Source organism: Vitis vinifera, chromosome 6 (assembly GCF_030704535.1).
Source record: "Vitis vinifera cultivar Pinot Noir 40024 chromosome 6, ASM3070453v1".
Taxonomy (NCBI): Eukaryota; Viridiplantae; Streptophyta; class Magnoliopsida; order Vitales; family Vitaceae; genus Vitis; species Vitis vinifera.
The window spans coordinates 5,938,749-5,954,620 of record NC_081810.1 but is presented as its reverse complement, the minus strand read 5'-3'; the positions used below and the strand labels follow the sequence as shown (position 1 = coordinate 5,954,620).

The 15,872-nt window shown below is 35.8% G+C and overlaps 1 protein-coding gene across 1 annotated transcript; it reads right to left on the bottom strand.

The window, feature by feature from the left end:
* Positions 1 to 36: 36 nt before the first annotated feature.
* LOC100251782 (uncharacterized) lies at positions 37 to 10,745 on the bottom strand. Its single transcript, XM_059737284.1, has 2 exons — positions 7,946 to 10,745; positions 37 to 3,250 (listed from the first exon to the last, which is right to left on the bottom strand). The coding sequence occupies exons 1-2, from the start codon at positions 10,222 to 10,224 to the stop codon at positions 907 to 909; spliced, it is 4,623 nt and encodes a 1,540-aa protein (XP_059593267.1). The 5' UTR covers positions 10,225 to 10,745; the 3' UTR covers positions 37 to 906.
* Positions 10,746 to 15,872: the final 5,127 nt, after the last annotated feature.

Here is a 15,872-nt window from a genome sequence, read left to right as displayed (position 1 = left end):
TACGCTATTTTCAATTTATTCTGTAGGAAGATACTGTGGTACAAAAATTCACATGCATTAGGCCAAACTGCTATCATACAAAATTTCAATCAATTACCTTCATTGTAACGACCCGCACCCAACCATGTAGATATTGTCCGCTTTGGGCCCAAGGGGGCCCTCACGGCTTTAAAACGCGTCTACTTGGTTAAGAGGAGCCTCTACATATATAGCGCCAGGAACATTCTCCCCTATCCGATGTGGGACATCACAAACACCCCCCCATGCAGACACAACGTCCTCGTTGTGTCCCATGGGATTGCGGGGCCAAACAGACAAAGCCAAACAAACCCCCACACCGGGGTCGGGGATCGGCTCTGATACCATTTGTAACGACCCGCACCCAACCATGTAGATATTGTCCGCTTTGGGCCCAAGGGGGCCCTCACGGCTTTAAAACGCGTCTACTTGGTTAAGAGGAGCCTCTACATATATAGCGCCAGGAACATTCTCCCCTATCCGATGTGGGACATCACAAACACCCCCCCATGCAGACACAACGTCCTCGTTGTGTCCCATGGGATTGCGGGGCCAAACAGACAAAGCCAAACAAACCCCCACACCGGGGTCGGGGATCGGCTCTGATACCATTTGTAACGACCCGCACCCAACCATGTAGATATTGTCCGCTTTGGGCCCAAGGGGGCCCTCACGGCTTTAAAACGCGTCTACTTGGTTAAGAGGAGCCTCTACATATATAGCGCCAGGAACATTCTCCCCTATCCGATGTGGGACATCACATTCATAGTCTGAATATAAATTAAATTAAAGACCCTAATGGGACAAAGCTTACATCTGAAAAGACGATAAGAAGTCAGAGCACGCGCACAAGAAAATGGAGCCCCAGGGTTGTCCAGTTCTGGACTCTTACGTGGGAATCCAGCAGGAGGAAGCATAGAGAACTCGGCCCTTCCAACCCTGCAGCAGCCAATCCCCATCTTTATCAACCAAAAAATCCTTATGATGGCCCACTTTCACCTTGGTCTTCAATTTCTTTGCGAGCTGCTGATCTAACTTGAGTTGCCTGAACCCAGCTTTCAGAGTCCGAACGTGCCACTGCTTGTATGTCTCCGGCCTCTCGACCCTCTGGGATCCTTCACATGCGATCACATTCATCACCTCCCGCCCGCAGAATTCTTTCTCAAACATCAACCTCTGCTCATTTTCACGGGGTGCGTTATTATCCAAAACGTCAAACACTGCAGAGAAGTGAAACAGTGCTTCCCGGAACCGTGTGACAAAAAACGGGGCATTGTAGGAACCATTAATAATAGAATGGACAAAAATCTGAGGGTTGATTTTCCTGATTAAGCCCAAAACAGCATTCCTTGGGCTGTCCACCACAATTGTCTCATCAAGTAAGTTTTTAGACCGGAAGAGACAGTTCACAGCAATCGCCTCATTCCTGTCAATCTTAAGATCCTCAATTCGGATAGTTTCCCACTTCTGTGCTATGGCATTGTACTCAAATGGAACATTGAATCGTTCACAATATTTTGCCAGTCGACGCCCTGTCTCCTCAACTCTTTCTGCTGGCCGGAAGCCCGGTTGGGGAAGCTCTATTCCTGTAATTCGAAGCTTGGGAGGCCCTCCAGGTCTGGCTGAGAGTCGTTGAATGAAGATGGGCCATTGAAAACCATATAGGATACCAAAATCGATGACATGAATCACTGTTGCTTTCTCAGCTAGACGTAAAATCATATGGTTTGCAAAGAAAGCAGAGATCTTCTTGAATGGGCAGGCTGCAAGAAAAAGTTCATAAGCTTTCAACATAGCAGCCGCTGACACCTTCTTGGAAGCTAGGACAGTATAAATCTCTGTCCCAGTGCCTGCCAAGCGTGCTTCCAAGCCATCAGCAAAGCAATGAGCTAACCTCTGATAACCATCACCAAAAGGGGATGAGTGCTGCCTAATCTGCTTTAATAGTTCATTAGCAGTCCGGTGATCATCAGCAGAGACGGCTTGTGCACACTGAATCAACAGAGTCCCAAAATCCACAACCTCCTTCCCACTGGACTGCTTTCTAATGCGTGTCTTTTCACCATTAGAGTGTGCACTTCCATACACCTGCCAGGTATTGCAAATTCCATTATGCAGGTCTTCATCACCAGTACAATAGTAAGAAGGCTCTGCTTTATCATCAGAACATAGCAACACCTTATCAAACATCTCCGATAGCTCATCATCGTCTTCTTCCAAATCAACGGCTGACAGCTTGCTTCTCCTTCCTTCTTCTAATTCGATATCAGCCCTGTGAAGATTCTTTCTTCTCCTTAACCATTTAGGCGAATTCTCCCTCTCATCCTTCTCTGTCTTCACAACCACCCTTTGAGTCTCCACCTTTGATTGTGGAGGCAATGTGCCATTCCCCAGATCAATAACAAGATTAGTAGCCTTAGGAAGGAATTTACTAGCTTCCTCTACCCCTCTCTTGAACTGCAAGATCGACTCACTATCACTAAAAATATTTGGAACCAAGACTGTTTTTGGTGAAGAGTCAACAACTCCATTACCGATGTTACTGAAGCTATCAGAAGAGGTGACAGAAGACGGCGAAGCTGATCCTAAAGCAGACCCAAAAACATAATTTTCAGGAAGAGGGTTTTGTAGGAAAGAGGATTTGTAGTTACGATCACCGGGATCAACAACCCACTGATGGTTCGCAGAATTGTGAGCATCAGCACTCCACTGAAGATTACTAGTACCATTGATACGACTGCTATAACTACCATAGTCACTGCTACTGCCCGAAACGCTATCATCCGGGCTGTCAACAACTTGGTCAACATGAACAGGGGGCTCACTCCGGAAGGTAGGATTTTGCCCACCAAGAACGTCGTAAAACGACTTCTCAGCAGCTTGTACCGCCAGCGGATCGTGGAACATACAGGCTTTATCCTCCAGATTCTCTTCCATAAGCACCTGGCTTACGTACTTGAGAAAACTATCAGAAGAGTCACCGTCATCGGAAGAATCTCCATCTGGGCTCAAGCTCGAAGATTGAGCAAACACACCCAGGTTCACATCAGGAGGAAGAAAAGGATGATCTAAGAAGTTAAGATCTAGAGGCGAGTGAGCATCAAATGTGAATCCATTTTCAAAATTCGGATACTGATCTGAACCAGTCAAAAAGGCTTGACCATTGAATTCGATACCATTCATCGCATCAACAAATCCCCTCAAACGTGGATCCAAAGCCGAAATCTGAACCCTAAAAAATCAATTCCCACTAAACAACTAACTCTCAACCCTAATTTAGATTTCAGTTCCTATTTAGAGATCAACTGTAATTTACAGAAACCCAAATCACATAAGAATAAAAAAAATCATTGATAGAACAACAAAAATGGAAAGGAAAAAAAATTTAAATTTGGACATACTCGTATCGAAAAGAAGTTACCAATACGGGCGCTACAGAGAAGTGAAGCAAAATTCAAGTTCAAGAACCCTGAAAATAGATGAATTTGTAGAGCAAAGGAGAGAAGAGAGAGTTTGGAACCCAATCCCTAGAGGCGAGTAGAGGGAAAACAAACTGAACAGGAGGGTTGAGACCAGACTGGACGGTACGATCGACTTCATATAAAGGAGAGGATAGGAAAGAGGGGATGCTCATCCTCGAAGCTTCTGGGAAGGCATCGGACGTGGCACTGCCACAATGCCAAGCTCCACCGGCTATAACCGGTCCTTCCGTCCAACAAGTGACTGCTCCTCGCCACCTCTACTCCCATCTTTTGACCTGTGAATAGTGAATACTATAGACTCCTTCCCCTGCCGCACCTCTACTCGCCTAACTATCCAGTAACCTAGTGCCACGTTGGTTAAAAAAAAATTGCGGTCTTTTCTGACAGCTTTTTTAAACTTTCCATTTCTTGGGTGACGTCGGCACGGTGGCTTCAACCTTTCTCCGGTCAAACCGTTATCCACCGTTGTATGTGGTCTACCTTCTCCTAATGCTGGGCCTTGTTCGTCCTCCGGCTCCACTTCAATAATATTCTTACTTATTATATTTCAAAAATATAATTGACATTTCCAATTTTCCAGGTATGGTAAAATCAAGCCATTATGCTGCTGACCATCTCAACCTCCATATTAGACATTACATAATTTTTACCTCCACTCTTTCGTCAAACTAAGAACATTTTTCTAATAGGTGGGAAAAAATTCAAACGAAAAATCATCTTTCCTTCCATAACTTTCTAATCGGGTCAACAAAATCACAAATTCATGAGTCACGTTTTTCATAATTTCAATAATGTCTTTTTTGGGCTTTTGTTTCTATCATCATTTAACTTTTACTTTTCAATGATAATAATCCATTACATGTATAAGCTATAGTATTAATGTCTCGAACATAAAAGTCAAAATAGAAGCATGATAAAAATATATTAATCTTACAATACAAATATATGATGAATACAATGATTTTATTTCATCTACTAAATTAGATCGGGTTCATGGCACTTGGATTAAATTCATCATGGAAGATCAACCTTTTGCCACCACTTGGACCGAATACCTAATACAATTTTTAATCATAGTGTTCCTAACATTTTTAGAAATTTGACTAATGATCTTTGCTTTAGTTACTAGGTTAAAGTTTTGAGAACAGGTGTACACAATTAACAATGTGTTTACGCATCTATTTCGCTCAAAGGCAAAGATGAAAATATCGGTAATTATGGATATATTGGTACTTTCATTTTACAGATATATCGAAAATATATCGACGGATATTTTGACATAAAATATCGGTGAACCTAAAATTGATAAATATATATAAACATAAGAAAAAAACTTAAAAATAAAATTTGAAATGTAGTAGATATTTTAAAATTGTTTTATTCAATAAATTAATATACGTATAATATAATTTATCATATTTGATAATAATATTGTATGTGCTAATAAAAAAAATATGAATTTCATAAGTATATATTTATTATTAAATTATATCAAATATTATTCGATAATGATATTGTGATATTTGAAAATTTTTAAAATATATTAATATTAAAATTATAATTCATTTAATTTAATTGTATTAAATGATATAAAATAAATAATGATGTATGTATAGTTTTTAATACTTAATTAATATATTAATGATATTAAAAACACTATGAATAAAATTATCACGATAATTTTTATATTTTCAGTATTCAAATAGATGAAAAAATTTCATTTAATTATAAAATAATTATAATTAATTTTTTATTTAAATCATTTTAAAAAAAATATGTTTATATGATGAATTTGAGTTTATATTTATTTGGTGCAATTTATATATCAAGGGGTAAACTTGCCCCAGTAGTTGGCTTATTGCGTTGAATGTGTTGATAGCCCGAAATATTGTGATATATCGACGATAAATTGAGAAAATGCTATTAAATCTCGAAAATATGGGAAACTCACGATAAATTGACAATTTCGTGGAACCGATATTTTCCGATATTTCTCTTGCATATATCGTGTCGAAATGTTCTGATACTTGATATTTTAATCATGCCCAAAGGTGCTACCTTTTTTCCTTTTAGAAGTAATTTGATAGAGGTTCGGTTTAAATGCAACCACTCCTCACTACATTGAAAAACAAAATAAAAAAATATTTCATATGAGATATAAAAATATTTGGATTAGGGTTGGTGATTCAAAAAATAGGCAACTCATTTCAACCCTACATCAAGAAAAGAGACATTCCTTAGGTACTATCCACCAAAGGTACCTGCATAAATCCCCACCTAATTATCGGGACGCATTGACATAACCCGTGTTTCCTGATTTAGAATCTAACTAAAAAGCTACAAGCACGATCATGATTAACTTAGAAAGTCAATGAAAACTACTATATAAAGGGCAAGTCAACCATTGCAACGATGATGATGAAATGTCATTCTAATAAAAAAAAGTCGCTTCCAACGATCATAATTGGTGTGGATGGATTGGGTTTGTCAAACTAAATAGGTTAATCCAAATACTATACAAATAATAACCGGATTAAAAGTATGAATTCAAATATCTACTAATGATTAAATAAGTAATACATTATGTAACTAATTAAATAATCAAATTTTATTTAATAATAAGTTTAAGTTATGTCTTATTTGATTCAATTTGATATATTCATACTTAATTTAATTAAAATCAAATTGTAAATGAATTAAATATAATTTAAATAAGTTCTAGTTGTAATTATGTCAATCAGAACAAATTTGTGTAATGTAGATTTATTGAAAAAACAATTTGTTCATTAAACAATCATGAATTTGACTCAAATATAATTATATTTAATTTTAACCCGCAAAAAAACATGTTAAATTATAGTCAAATTAATAAATTGTATCAAACTTTGATTAACCTCAATATGAACAATTACCGTATGAATGGTTAAATGAAATAGCCAAAGGGAATAGAAAGAAAAAAAAAAGGACTTTTAAGTGTCTAATTAGATATACTTATTTATTTTTATTTTTATTTTTAAAAAAACCTTATATATAAAAGTAGAATATTTTATAAAGTTTAGGTTTATCTTATGCTTTTAAAAATCATTTTTAAAATTTTTAAATTTTAAGATAGCAAAATTTAATAATTTGAGTTCTATCTAATAATAAAGTCAAATTAAGTCTTATTTGAAATAATATGATTAATCTTGAAATCTGATAAATTTATACTCAAATTATTTAAAATCACACTTTAAATGAATTAAATATTATTTAAATAAGTTGTGATTATAATCATGTCAATTAGAACAATTATTTAACTGGTCAATCTAATCAAATTTGGTATAATACAATCTTACTAAAAACACTATTTGTTTATTAAATAGGTCATGAATTTGACTCAAACATAATAATACTCTATCTAAACTCACAAAAAACACATTAAGTTATAGTTATATTAATAAATTGTGCCAAACTTTGATTAGCCTCAATATCAACCATTACCATATAAATAGTTAAATGAAATAACAAAAAAAAAAAAAAAATCTAAGTGTCCAATTAGATATGCTTATTATCTTTTGTTTTCAAAATCATTAAATTTATCTTATATTTTAAGAATTACTTTTAAAACTTTAATTTTTTAAATAATTTTTAAAAATCAATCCTTTTTCAATATAAATAACTAAGAGTTTGTGTAACTAAATAAAAGTTACTACCATTTTTTTTTTTTGAAAAACAAAAACATGAAGCCTGCCCATTTGATTGATTCCCACTCCCATCACAAAAACAGATTTATGTGGGGAACAAGGATGACAAAAAGAGTAAACATGGGGCATGGGACTAGGTGTATAAGGCAAAAAAGGAAAGGGACCTATGCTTAAGGAGCACGAGCAAGGTCAACACTCCCTCAACTCAATCGCACGTGTGGGACAGAAAATCCATATTAAAAGAAATTTAATAATTTTGTTTGGAAACTTAACTAGAAAAGAATTTTATCTCATTTATTCTAATAAAGGCATTCAACAATTTCCAAAGATTTTATATATATATATATTTTTAATTGTTTTTCACATTATTCTAAAATATAATTTATTTTCAAAATAAAATTTTAGAAACTAATTCAAATAAAAAAAATTGGTTAATATTTTAGTTTCCAACGGATTTTCATGGAAGCATTAAATGAGTAGTCCTAAAGAGGACCAACTCCAACTCTTTCCTAAGCATTACAACAAAGTCATATCATACAAAATTTCAGTCAACTCCCAGCACACTTAAGGCGCTAATAGGATCAAGCTTATAACTTAAAAATGCTACAATAAGACCACATGGATGTACACACGATGACACGAATGTGCGTAGGAGAGAGATCTAAAACGCCAAAGAAGGCAGTACCTCAGATCACCCTTGCACATACTGGACACTTAACTAACACTACTACACTTCCAGAAGACTGATTTCTGGCCTCCTACGCGGGTATCCAACAGGAGGAAGCGAAGAGAACTCGTCCCTTCCAACCCTGCAGCAGCCAATTCCCATCTTCATCCACCAAAAAATCCTTGTGGTGACCCAACTTAACCTTGGTCTTCAATTTCTTTGTGAGCTCCTGATTTAATGGGAGCTGTCTGAACCCAGCATTCAGGGTCCGAACCTGCCACTGCCTGTATGTCTCAGGCCTCTCAACCCTTTCAGAACCCTCACATGCTATGACGTTCATCACCTCCTGCCCCAGGAATTCTTTCTCATACATTAACCTGTGCTCATTTTCACTGGCTATGTTGTTACCCAACGCATCAAACACTGCAGAGAAGTGAAACAGTGCTTCCCGGAACCGTGTGACAAAGAATGGTGCATTATACGAACCATTAGTGATGGAATGGATGAAAATATGAGGATTAATTTTCCTGATTAAGCCCAAAACCGCATTCCTTGGGCTGTCCACCACAATTGTCTCATCAAGTAAATTCTTAAACCGGAACATGCTGTTCACAGCAATTACCTCATTGCTGTCAACCTTGAGATCCTCAATTTGGATAGTTTCCCACTTCTTTGCTATGGCATTGTACTCAAATGGAACATTGAATCGTTCACAATACCTTGCCAGTCGGCGCCCTGTCTCCTCAACTCTTTCTGCTGGCCGGAAACCCGGTTGGGGAAGCTCTATTCCTGTAATTCGAAGCTTGGGAGGCCCTCCAGGTCTTGCTGAGAGACGTTGGATGAGGCCAGGCCATTGGAAGCCGTATAAGATACCAAAATCTATAATATGAAGCACTTTTGCTTTCTCAGCTAAACGCAAAATCATATGGTTCGCAAAGAAAATAGAGATCATCTTGTATGGGCAGGCTGCAAGGAAAAGTTCGTAAGCTTTCAACATAGCAGCAGCTGACACCTTCTTGGAAGCTAGGACAGTATAAATCTCTGTCCCAGTGCCTGCCAAGCGTGCTTCCAGGCCTTCAGCAAAGAAATGAGCCAACCTCTGCGATCCATCACCAAAAGGGGAAGAGTGCTGCCTAATCTGCTTTAGTAGTTCATTTGCAGTCCTGAGATCATAGGTAGAGACAACTTGTGCACAGTGAATCAACAGAGTTCTCAAATCCACCACTTCCTTAGATGACTTCTTAGTGCGTGTCTTTTCAGCATTAGACTGTGGATGTTCAGACTGCTGCAAGCTATTGCAGTCTTCTTCCCCAGTACAGTAGTAAGAACGCTCTGCTTTAGGATCAGAACATAGCAATACCCTATCAAACATCTCTGATAGCTCATCTTCGTCTTCTTCCAGATGAACTGCTGACTGCTTTCTACTCCTTTCTTCTAATTCATGATCTTCTCTGTGAAGATTCTTTCGTCCCCTCAACCATTTAGGTGAATTCTCCCTCTCATCCTTCTCTGTCTTCACGACCACCCTTTGAGTCTCCACCTTTGATTGTGGGGGCAATGTGCCATTCTCCAGATCAATAACAAGATTAGTAGCCTTAGGAAGGAATTTACTAGCTTCCTCTACTCCTCTCTTAAACTGCAACACCGATTCGCTATCACTAAAAATATTTGGAACCAAGACTGGGCTTGGTGCCTCGTTACCAGTCTTACTGAAACTATCAAAAGAGTTTGTGGAGGACTGTGAGCCAGATCCTATAGTCGAGCTGAAAACATAGTTTTCAGGTAGAGGGTTCAGTAAGAAAGAGGATTTGTAGTTAAGATCACCAGGATCAACGACCCACTGATGGTTCGTGGAATTGCCAGGATCAGTAATCCACTGATGGTTCACCGAATTGCTAGAGCCATTACTAGGACTGCTATAACTACTATAATCACTGAAACTACTCCAAGCATTATCATCAGGACTGTCAACAATTTGATGGGTTTGATTCCGGGAAGGAGGATTTTGCCCACCAAGAACCTCGTAAAACGACCTCTCAGCAGCTTGTAGCGCCAGCGGGTCATGGAACATACAAGCTTTGTCCTCCAGATTCTCTTCCATAAGCACCTGGCTTACGTACTTGAGAAAACTATCATCACCTTCATCAGAAGAATCTCCATCTGGGCTCAAGCTCGAAGATGGAGCAAACGCACCCAGGTTCATATCAGGAGGAAGAACAGGACGATCCAAGAAGTTAAAATCTAGAGGCGAGTGAGAATCGAATTTGAATCCATTCTCAAAATTTGGAAACTGATCTGAATCGGTCAAAAAGGCCTGACCATTCAGTTCGAAATCGTTAATCGAATCAACAAACCCACCCAAACGGGAATCCATAGCTGAAATCCTAACCCTAATAAATCAAGTCTCACTAAACAACTATCTTTCAACCCCTAATCTAGATTTCAGAACCTATTAACCCAGACCACATAAAAATAAAAATCTATAGAACCAACTAAATAGGAGGGGGGAAAAACTAAAATTTGGGCATATTCATGTTAAAAATCTGGCAAAGCAGAATCCAAGTTCTTCGACCACCCTAGATATACATAAATTTCTAGAGCGATGAAAAGAAGAGGGAGTGGCTAACCTGATCACTCGAGGAGGATAGAGAAGGCACTCTGACTTGAAGAAGATAGCGGACGGCGCAATCGGCTTTATAAAGGAGGGAAGAAGGAAGGGGGGCTGCTCATCCACGAAGCCTCCAGGAAATCGTCGGACGAGGCGCTGCCACAGCACCAAGGTCCACCGGCTATAACCGGTCACTCCCTCCCTCAATTCGCTGCCTCATCCAACCGAATCTCCTCCCTTGAGTCGCCGCCTCTCCCCACCAGCCATTAGTTTCTGAATATTCTCGTCCCATTTCGCTGCTTCACGTTTACTGGCCTCCAATTCAACTCTCCAGTAACCTAGCGCCACGTTGACAAAAAAATAAAAAAAGCCTTCTTTTGTGACAGGTTTTTTATCGAGGATATGGAACTTTCCATTTCTTGGGCAGCACGTTCGCTCCTTTCGCGCCCGGTCAAACCCTTATCCAACAGTGTGTGGTGTACCTTTTCCCAATACTGGGTCATGTGCATTCCCTCACTTATATATATATTTTAATAATTTTTTACTTACAAATTTTTAAATAAAAATTAGGATTTCCTCCATATACATTTTTTTTTTCTTTTAGCTTCCACTCTTTGTCAAAATAAGAACATATAGCTTATAGTTTTTCTATTGAGTATTAGGTAAGAAAGATGATCAAACGAAGAATCTTTTTCCTTTGTAATTATTATACTTCATCATTTATTGAATATTTAATAAATGATCTCAAATCATTTGGTACGCTAAACCAATGACTTTTTTTCTATGATGTGCTGAGATGTAGAGAATCCTAGCCCACTGAACAACTGCCCAGAATTGCCAAATGGATTGTTGGAAATTACGAATCTGACCAGCCGTCCACGTAATCACACAGTGTGAAAGGACGATGATGTTTTGCTTTGCGTTCTCCTGGATTTTCCACGCGGGTTGAAGTCAAACTGTGGACACCTGCACTAGATGACTTTGGAGTGCCCGTGATAGTGTGATGGCCGAAAAGGACAAAAATAATTTTGGCAATCCTAAGAAATTCAGTGGATGAAAAAGATACGAGTACATTTCAACGAGGTAATTACCATCCATACCCTGTTGCTTGGAAGCCAAGCCTTCCGCGATAGAAGAGATCTCTTATCAACGAAGTCTTCCGGCTTGTTTGGTTGCTGATTTTGAAAATTTTTCTTAAAAACAGTTTTTAATAACAATTTTTTATGTTTTTAGAAGAAAAAAATTATATTTGAAAACTGAATTCTGAAAAACGTTTTTGTTCTTAAAAAAACACATATTTGATTGAGTTAATAAAAAATAAATTTAAATAAGTAAAATAAAAAAACATGTTTAAAAATTATTTTTTTAATTAATAAAATATTTTTTTTCATTAACATGATATTACAAATATAAAAATAATTTTTATATGTAAAATTTATTTAAATTAAAAAAATTATTCTATTTTAAAATTTTTACGCTAATTATAATTTTTTTAAATAAATGATGATTTTATCAATATATGTAAATATATTAATTTCAATAATTTAAAAAAAAAAAAAAAAAGTTTACGGGTATAGCTGTGATGATAATGTGAAACTCACCTTTATTGAAACATAAAAAATAATTAAAATAATATAATAAAAAAATATAAAAATAATATATTCATGGATGAAAAAATAATAAAAATATCATTTTATTATTCTCAAAAAAGTGATTTTTAATAATATAAAAAACATAAAAAATAAAAATATATTTCCTTTCTCAAACAAATTTTTTATGTTTTTTATAAACAGTTTTGGAAAATAGGACCGGCGTTCATTTCTAATAGTTGAATAAACGGTACCGATCAACTCAGTTTTTGCCTTTTTTAACTTTGTAGTCAACCAGATTGGTTTGGTCAAACTGAGGAGGCAGGATTCACTCCTCCTTTTAGCGGTCAAACGGAGCAATAATTTCAATTGTCTTTTCTATTAGTTTATTCTTTTAATGTTCTGGAAAGAAAGTCTTCATAATTTTCTAATGTCTCAAACCAAGAAAAAAATAAAGAAAGATAACGCCGTTGAATTGTGTGAAATTTTGAGGGCCCGTATTGTAATGGTTGTTGAAAACAATTTTTTATGGTAGTTTTTTAATGACTATTTTCTGATTTTCTGATTCCACAATTTGAAAATATATAATTATTGATTTTTTTAATATTTATTTTTAATGTAATTTGGTTGCCAAATAAATAAGATAGCAAAGAAAATAAAAATTAATCAAATATTTTTGTTTTGAATCTAACTATACCAATTGACCTCTAAATCTAGAAGTTTTTTTGTAAATATATTTTTTCTTTAAATAATATATTTTTAATGTAAAAGAAAAAAATTAAAAATGTAAATAAAGAAAAACCCATCATTTAGCATATTTATTTAATAAAATATCAAACATAAGATTACAAAAAAAAAATTAATTTAATGAAATGTTAAATACAAAATCATAAAAAATTGAAGTTTATACCCATGCCAATACACGCACCGCTGCACACCCCCGCACACACCCGCACCCGCAGCAGCACACACCCCCAACAAGCTAACACACGAAATCGTGGTACGTTGGAAATTCAAACTCGTAGGATAATCTCTACTTTACTTTTTTATTTTATAAAAAATATATTTAATTTATACCCAACCTTGATCACTCACAAACCCTAATTATGTTAAAAAGCCCTTTAATTACAATCAATACACCCTTATAACCAACACTTAAAAGTGTTCATAATCAGATAGTACAAGGTCAAATAACTTTGTCCGTTTGGATTAATGCTATTAAACAACATAAAACTAATTAAGTATTAAATATGTTGTTTGATAAGTATTAACTGATATTAAGTGTTTTAATTGACACAATTGTTAAAATATAAATCTTTAAGACTCATAAACATATAATAGTCGTTATCAATCGATAATTATTAATATTAAAGATGGTAACATATAATTAAGTGTAATCAAATGCACCATTAAAATACCTTAGTCATTTTTGAACCATAAAGAAGATATATTGCCACTTTTCAAAAAAAAAACCTTATCTTACTTAAAGTTTTCGCTCTTTAACTTAAGCGTCGAAAGGGAATGACAGAAAATTCATTCGGATATTCCTTTATGTAGATTGAATTACAATCTAGATTTCAAAGGTTATCCGAACCATCCTTGTTGGCGTGCACCTACAGTTCGGAGGTAAAATCGTAGCACACGTGTAATTAATTTTAAGCGAGAGGATCCATGTGATCATCTTGATCGTCTCCCAACAGATCCATTTAGGTATGTTATTGGTTGAGGAAACATGATTTTGTCTCATACTTCCTAACAAAAAAATATGATTGGTCGCGATTCAGTCACCAACCCAACATTATCTTATAATTTCTCGACATTATCTTATAATTTTCTGACTTGGACTCTACTGGAAAGTGCACCAAACCAAACAATTTTAAATTACAACCTGCCACGACCAAAAAGATGGCGCAACACCTTTTCTCCCTGACCTTTGATTTTCCCAAAATTCAAAAGAGGAATATCAGAAAATGAGGATGCCCGGGCCCATGCCCATGTCACCACTATGCAGATACATTGAACACGTGGGTGAATGGTTCGGATGGGCTGTCTCTTTCCTTTAATGCTTTCCCATTCGTGACAGTCAAAGGAGTAATTGAATGAGAGGCTTGAGCTTCAGGGCACGCAGGCCAAGCTAAATCGAGGGAGGTACGTGCAGAAGAAGAAACCGGGCACTTTTGACTTCAATTCTTAGATCATCATCACATGCAGGTGTCCTTTTTTCTACTAAAAATATCAGGAACCGGAGGATCAAAAGGAAGACGCACGAATGTTTGGTGACGTGTGGATTCGTGGTTTCCAGTAGTGTGAAAGTTTAAACGAGAAAATTAGTTCGATCTGTCGTGAGAATTTGAGAAAGGAATCTGGAAATATTGGACTGATTATTTTCAATGATGAGTATGGGAATATGATTTGTTGATGACAAGAAATTAATCATGTAATTTCACCAGAAAACTATCTACTGAAATAATAATAATAAACATAAGTTTTTGACTTTTTATTTTGTGCTTCGTTAAGAACGGAAAGAAAAAAAAATTTTAAAAGTAATATTCCTTTTTTTTTTTTTTTTTTTTTTTGACTTGATACGAAGAGGACCAGAACCAAGGAAAAATAAATATGATTAGTTCAATGTTTTTTCCTAAGGAGGAATGAATAAAATATTATTTTTTAATATTTATTTATTTTTTGGAAAAGCCCTATCACATATGTTGGGCCATACAACAGGTGTGTTTCTGGGTTTGGACTATGACAGGCATTCAATCATATTCTTGGGCTGATCTTCCTCTTAGTGGGCCAGAATTTGTAAGCACTCGATTGAAAAACCCAGTCTAGCCTTGGAGCCCACAGTACAAATCAGGTCACATATATTGGACCACGCAGCATGTATGGTCCTGGGCTTCGGCTCTTCGGATTGAAATTAAGTTTTGAAAAGCCCACTAATGAACACAGAGAATTCCTGGGCAGAACTTTTCAGCCCATCAGAGAGCCCACAAATGAACATACAAGCAGATCTCTTGTGCTGGACAGTATACATGAAGAATGAATGATCATGGGCTTGGGCTCTGCGGCCTTAATCGATGATTAACTCATTCTCAATTTGGGCTGGTCTCCAACTTATACTCGGGCCCATCCACTATATGGGTTCATCCCATGATAAATTATGGATTGGGCTGACTTCAGCCAGTATATTTGAGCCTAACTATAGCCCTAAACTAGCATTTAACCGTTGAAAGATCTAGAGAGGGTCACTCCTAATTCCATGGATTCGGGCCCATTTTCTTGCTATACAGGTCCAATCTTGAGCATATAAATTAGTTTGATTTTATGCTTTTTTTAATTATGCGATATACGACCTTTTTTTCTCCCCAAAAGTTATTCACAATTATCAATGAAAATCAAATAAGCATATGAAATTAATCAAAATAAGATCTTTAATCAACGATAACATATTGTGAGGTGAGCCAACCCCTTTTTAATTCAATATCTAAATATACATAATCACAAAATTTTAGAAATATTTTGAAAATAAGATCTACAAAATTTTGGAAAATTCAACATGTATATAACAAGTGAAATTAGATGATTAGACATCCAATAAGAGAAGCGCTCACAATAATGTTTTTCATAAAGACTTTTCACATATTAAAATAAAAGTTTTAGCTTATATTTGTTTCCCGACAAGTATTTAAGAAAAAAAAATGTTAAATAAAAGTTTATATATTTTTCAATTATTTAATTTTTATTTGAAATAATTAAAATAAGTGAAATGAGTCTAAAATAGTACATAAAAATGATTCATTTATTTTAAATCTATTTTTTTATTTT